Source organism: Diplotaxodon limnothrissa, linkage group LG9 (genome assembly GCF_057381915.1).
Source record: "Diplotaxodon limnothrissa isolate DT_005_m linkage group LG9, D_limnothrissa_male_GT1.1, whole genome shotgun sequence".
NCBI lineage: Eukaryota > Metazoa > Chordata > Actinopteri > Cichliformes > Cichlidae > Diplotaxodon > Diplotaxodon limnothrissa.
The window spans coordinates 2387700-2394575 of record NC_140604.1 but is presented as its reverse complement, the minus strand read 5'-3'; the positions used below and the strand labels follow the sequence as shown (position 1 = coordinate 2394575).

The window sequence follows — 6876 nt, the reverse complement described above, 5'->3', positions numbered from 1 at the left end:
ATCCGCGAACTTTATGATGGTGTTTGAGAGATGGGTAGGGGAGCAGTCGGATGTGTAGAGCGTAAACAAGAGGGGACTCAAAAAACATCCTTGTGGAGACCCGGTGCTGAGTGTGATGGTGCTGGACCGGTGGGGGCCGAGTCTGACAGACTGTGGTCTATTTGTCAGGAAGTCCTTGATCCAGAGGCAGATGGGGGTGGAGAGTCCCAGGTGAGACAGTTTCTGGACCAGGATGATATGACTTGAATGCTGAGCTGAAGTCCAGAAAGAGCATTCTCACATAGCTTCCTCGGTGCTCCAGGTGACTCAGCGCAGTGTGGAGCGCTATGGTGATAGCGTCCTCGGTGGAACGATTTGTCCTGTAGGCAAATTGGTGGGGGCAAATTGGATCACATAAGGATCATGTTAAAACTAAGTATGAGTTATATAAGGAAAGTACATGTCAAAGTATGTATTCCATAGATGTTCCATATAATTTTTGCATAGTTTTTAGTACATATTTGTCATAAAGACATATGCTTTACATATATGAACAAAATCTGTTAGGTAAAGTAAATGTAGTTTGCAGGGCAATAATCTCTTTTTTTTAAATGCTTTTTATACATATATTCTAAGAATATGTTAGATTACATATGTTTTCTCTTTATGTTCCGGCAATACATTTTTATGGTAAACTATTCTTTTTTTTACATTTTTCTTCTAAGAATTCTTAAATCTCAGCTCATAAAAAACCTATAAACTTAATTATTAATTTTATACAAATTAACATTACTAGAAAAAAAAATCTATCACATATGAAAAAGACAACAGTATAATTTGCCCCTGCTTGACCAACATCAGTTAAAAACTAGCAATGCAAAGACAAACTCGTAAGCCAACATAACTTTCTTTGACAGGTCGGCAGTCAATGTATTGTAATACTGAAGAAAACAAAAACAAAAAACATGAATACTGGGCAATCTTTAAATTCAATTAACTTTTATTATTCTGATATAACAGTCACATACTGATATTTCACAGAAATATTTAACCTAATCTAAGCTCTATTGTTTAAAGAGCATGCTAAGCTGCATACCTTTTTGCTGCAAATTTGTGGAACTTTTACCTGCTAACATGAGTAAAACTTTGGAGGGCAAAAAACCTGCCCACTTAAAAAACAAAACAAAACAAACAATCTATCTTTAATAGATAAAACATGAATTGGCATTATAATAACATGCCAAACGAGACATCGAAAGTCAAGTTATGGGGATGCTGTGACAGAGACATTTTTATTTCTGGCCCGGAGTTCTGTGATCTTGGCATTGATTGTAGTACCAATGCTGGAAGGACTTCTCAAGGGTTGCACCTATATATGTACAAAAATGCGGGGGGGGGGGGTGATGACAAGAACAGAATTAGTAGTGTAAAAGAACCCAATGATCTTAAACAATAATGCAATGATCCTGCTTTAATCAGTCTTAATATCTAATGGTGCCAGCTTTGAAATTTGCAGACGATGCATGGAGAGGTTCACTACATTGACTACATTTACATACAGCCAATATTCAGGTTATGGTCAAGTTAAGCTCACTATTCAGGTTTCTGAAACATTCGGAATAACTCATTCACATGCATGAGATGAGAGAGTCACAGAGAGCCAGACGGCACATACACAAAGTTCCTCTACTCAAAAGACCAGGATTCCGTGGGAATAGAACATGTGCAAAACACAAATCCATTTTCATTTTGATGGCGATATGCCGATAGAGGTTTTACATGACCCTTTTCTCACCAAAATATTTAGTAACTCCAAGATTTATATTTGGATTTTTGCCGGTATTTTAAAGCCATGTGTGACCGGGTTATTGCTAACATTCCAGTTTTGAATGGGTTATCGGCTGCCTGTAAACGCAGTCACTGAAATACATCAAATGCAAGAACATTCAGAATGTAAAATACTTATCTACCATCATTTGTTACTTTGAAGTTGGACAAACAAAATGCTCCATAAAGGAAATGAAACACCAGAGAAATCTAAGGCCTACAATAGTATGTCATGAAAAGACCATTCATTCATCTGGATATAACTCAAAAAAGATCAACTAGAATCCTCTATTTGGTGGAGGCCTTTCTTCATCAACAATAATATATGCATAAATGTTAAGAAGATATTCTTCATATGTGTGGCCCTTGTTTTTCATTGGTCCTTTGTTATCTTTAAATGCCAGAAGTGTGGACAACTGCGAAAACATGCCATAAAAAGCTAAAAACTTACTGTAGATGGCATCCAATTTATTTTTGTCGAGCAGTAAACGTGCATCTCCTCTGCCCCGTTTTCCCCCTCGAAGATTGCTCACTAGCAGTATTTCCACAGGGAAGACTGCTGTGAGCAGATGCCTCACAAAGGTTGTAGATGAATTTGCATTAGTAGCATAGGCCCAGGCCAGTTTCTCTACCATGACTCCAGTCCCAGGATAAATCTCCACCTGTTCCAACAAAAAGACATTTTGATCAATGTACGAGACGTAAAGAACAACTACATACCTTTCCAGACTTAAAACTCTGTTTCTCGTCTAGTTTTGAAGGCAGTGACATTTATGTATATTCCCGGAGCCGTCGTTCACCTGCAATGTCCGGATGCTAAGCTACTGGATTGCAAAACTTTTTTCTGCATCACTTGTTACTCGCACAGGCATTCCCATGCAAAAGTGAAGCTTTTGTAGAAAAATTGTAGTTTGCCTCTGCTCCACCAGGGGCTGGCTCTAAAACAGAGTCAATCCCCATAGACTCCTTTGTTAAGAAGGGAAACTTCACAGCAGAAACACAGTCAATGAATTTAACACTTGAATTAGATCCATCATACTTATAAGTAGAGTACCAATTTAAAAGTTTTGACATATTTTCCCATTAAATCTAATAGGAAAGTCTGTCCAAACTTTTACTGGTACTGTGTTCAAGGTTGGATCAACTGTAAGTAGAAAGACAGTAGATCCAATTTATGCACTTCATCTATTTATTCTTTAAAATTCCATTACCTTTGATGACTGGGATTCCTTTGTTGATAGAATGACAGATGCTGGTGTTGAGAAGGATGAAGTAGATTTGGGAGGGGGCAGCAGCGAACCATCTGATGATGAACCAGGCGTGGACTGCGGAGAAATCTGGGGAAGCTCCAAACTGGATCTCTTAAGAGGTTCAGCCAAATTAATCACCTTTTTCATCGTCTTCATGAGTTCTGGCACATCTATATATAGTAAATTAATAAAAAAAAATGATTACCAGAATGGTTTATACATAGGCTAGAGTGACTTTTTCAAATATATTGGCTGTTTAATTGTTAAATTAGTGATAGGAAGTGATACCTTGGACAAGCAACTCCTTCAGTTTATCATTCTCTTGTTTCAGGTCTTGGATCTTCCGCTTTAGACCAATTACTGTCTTTTTTGGACTTTTTTCACCATAAGCGACTGAAGGTGGTGAATGACTGTACATTGCAAGGAATTCCTGTGCAGGGTCTTTCTTTGAAGGAGCCTTTGACTTCTGGACATGAAAAAAGATAGCGGGAAAGAAGAGGAATTTACATAAAATAGTCAAAGCTGCCATAAAAGTTATGAATCTAAAGTGTAAAGACAACAGATTCAATAGCTGTGCCACAAAGTGTAGGGTGCATACTTCAAAGAGCTGATTTCTTAGCCACATACAGTACCAGTCAAAAGTTTGTACAATTTTACAATTAAATATAATGGGAAAGTGTGTCCAAACTTTTAACTGGTACTGCACATCACAGAACTGTAACTAAGCCTGTTCCAAAGATTGGGATAATTTGAATACAGTTTAAAAAAAAAGTTTACCATTCTTCAATTTAGGTGGCTACAAGTGATTTTTTCCTTTAACAAATCCTGACAATCATTGTATACAAATGACCTTTGTGTGCAGTAGAACAGGGGGACCACTGGTGGAGTTCCTTTTCTTAAATGTAAATACGTTTCAGTTTTAAAATTATATCTGATCTGAAAAAGGTAAAAATCAGTAAAATATATATTTTTTTAGGGAAAGAAGTACTACAGTCATTGCTTGGTGACAGAAATGGTGTGTAACATAATAGAAAGATGGTTAGGATGTTCAGACATAACCAGGAAATGCTACTTGCAGGCTACACTGTTCCGTTTCATAAGGCTGTAGCCTGCATAGACTCCATCCAATGGTAGATGTACAATACAATAGTGTCAACTTTTTAAAGGAGCCATCACCTAAAATGTTTCATTTTCCACATGAAAACAGGTATATAATGGTTTCCTAATGACTGACACTAGCCTAGAAGCCAATATTTAAAGATGGAGTGTTTAGATAACATGTAAAACACGGATACTACAAAATGGTTCCGAGTGAAATGTCACCTTGAGTTGCAATGGCTGCGACAGAATCAGAGTCTCATTTGGATCGGAGTCATCAGAATCATCCTGATAGTTTTCAGGATGGACAGATACCCTCTTGGTCAGGTCCGCTGGTTCATTTTCCTTCAGCAGTGCATTAATTTTCCGAGCTGCCTCAAAACGAGTAGCTAGAGCACAAAGGAGGAAACAAAAAGACATTACAACAATCGAACACTGGAATGGTTCTTCGACCTGTGTGAAAGAGAGAGCCAACAAAGAAAAGAGAACATTTGTATATGGGATAGAGAAAGAGAAGAAGACAGCAGTAACAGTGTCTAGTTTTGTGTTGAGTTGTGATTCACATAGTGCATTTAGCAAAAAAACAAACAATTCCTATTTCACAGAATTTCCATCCATGTGAAACATAAAATATACAACTATTCAACATCTAAAAGCAACCATCTCATTAGTCAGGGGTTAGGGTTAAAAGGAGTAGGAGCCACGTTTAGGAGATTTACTGTGTTAATATGTAAACCTTTACTTAGAGCAGAGTAAAGACGAGTGATAAAATACAAAACTGTTGCGACTTTATGTAATGTATACTTAATGTATATTAAGTAAACATGTAGTACAGTCTTCAGCTCCCTGGAAAAACAAAGTAAGCACATGACTTTAAAGAGTGAATTCAGTTTTTCTTTAGAGAACTACTTTCAAGTAGAGAAGGACATTCTACATTTCAAATCATTAACAATTACTTACCAGAGACAAAAACAACAGTGCCCCTGTAGTGTGGCCACCCTCCTCGCTGTTTCTTCCCATGGCGCCATTCAATAACTGCCGAGTAAGTGGAAATGGGATTCCCATGCTGGTCCATCTTGGAGTCATCATACCCCCGTATGTTAACAGTTTTTACTTCACTAAGCTTTCCATAGTCCTTCCCTTCACTCCACTGCACCACTGCAAACTTCCTCTCCTCGTGTTCTGTAGTAAATGAAGGGGGGAGGAAAAAAAGAATTGCTATTTCCTAGCTAGAATGCTACGGGCTATATGCTAATAAAGGCTTTTTCTTATCAAAAAATATTCTATTTGACATGGTTTCTATAGGCATACTTTTACCGTTTGAACCATTTTAATGCCACCAAGTGCTATGTCGCATGCATAATTCTCTGAAGAGAGCATTTCCACATTGGTCACTTGTTTCTATGTGACCCGTAAAACATCAAACCACTTTTAGCAAGCTATTAGCTTAAGCTAAGTCATTCAAATTCAAAAACATTTAGGCAACTTACCTCTGATATTAGTTTTATTCGTCTCCGTAGTCTCCATCTTTGCAAGACACACTTTATTAGACCGATTTCCCGCTTGTTGTTAAATTACGTAAGGAAGCCGTTACCTGATGAGGACCGTGTGAGGTCTCGCGGTGAAAGCTGGCCACCTGTATGCTGCAGCATGGCCCGCCCTACTTTGCCTTTGATTGGTGTATCCTCATATTTGACCGTACACTTAACCAATCATGGCACTCACAGCTGAAAACTAATTTTTGAGTTCATGCTCTACGTCAGTATTTTCTCTATTTGGCGGTAGAATATGTTTTTCACAGATTATAGACTATACTGACATTCCAACTGAGTTTTGAAACTTAAGAGACAGCGATGCCGAAAAGAAAACATTATAGATCTGACACAAGTGAAATAGACTGGATGCGGAAAAACGTTCCTTCACGTACTTTGACCAGATGGAAAAAACGGTATGTGCACCTTTGCCAATAAGTTAATACAGTTGTCAGTTTCTGTCATTGTTATGAAAGCTACAAGAATTTATTTATTTTTTTCGAAAAATCGACAGAGCTTTGACTGACATCGGACAGCACAACACACAATAACAAGTAAGTGAATGTATATCGTTAATGTCTTATCAGCTACCATAGTAGCACTTGATACAAAGTGTTTGGGTTTTAATACTTTGGTTAAGTGGAACATTTCAGTTCTAATTTGACACCCATAACTTGGCTTATATTTTTGTGTTGTGTGTACTAAGTAGGTTAACAAACGAATAATTCCATACACTTACATAGATATTTATTTTCAATGATAAGTTATGCAACATAATTTATTGTGTTTGCCAAATGACTGATAAATTCTGTTTAGGTTAGTTATGATAAGAAAATGCAAAGTATTTGAGAATCTAGACTATATTCATAATGTTTCTGCATTGAAAGTAATCTGAAGTGCTACTTAAGTAATTGTGAGATGATAAATATAATAAAAAAAATGTAGTTTTTTACTTAGAAGACAACTTCTTTCATTGTGTTTATTTAAAGGTCAATAAAAACATTAAGAATAATAACAATCACAATAATAACAACATGGAAATTTCATCCTGACTGTTTTCAGCGGAGCTGTGAAAAATGTATCTTAAACAAGTTGTTCATTTGTATCATTTCAAGGACAATGGTGAAGATGACAGCCAGAGAGAAGGAACTTTCACAGTTCCAATGGTAAATAAAAATACATTATTATAG

The 6876-nt window shown here is 36.9% G+C and overlaps 1 protein-coding gene across 1 annotated transcript; it reads right to left on the bottom strand.

Annotated features, from left to right (window-relative positions):
* Positions 1 to 1243: 1243 nt before the first annotated feature.
* Positions 1244 to 5681, bottom strand: LOC146624973 (uncharacterized). The gene is made up of 7 exons (XM_085361876.1): positions 5645 to 5681; positions 5115 to 5336; positions 4380 to 4543; positions 3345 to 3522; positions 3018 to 3226; positions 2224 to 2468; positions 1244 to 1331 (listed from the first exon to the last, which is right to left on the bottom strand). The coding sequence occupies exons 1-7, from the start codon at positions 5679 to 5681 to the stop codon at positions 1244 to 1246; spliced, it is 1143 nt and encodes a 380-aa protein (XP_085218002.1).
* Between the last annotated feature and the right edge of the window lie 1195 nt (positions 5682 to 6876).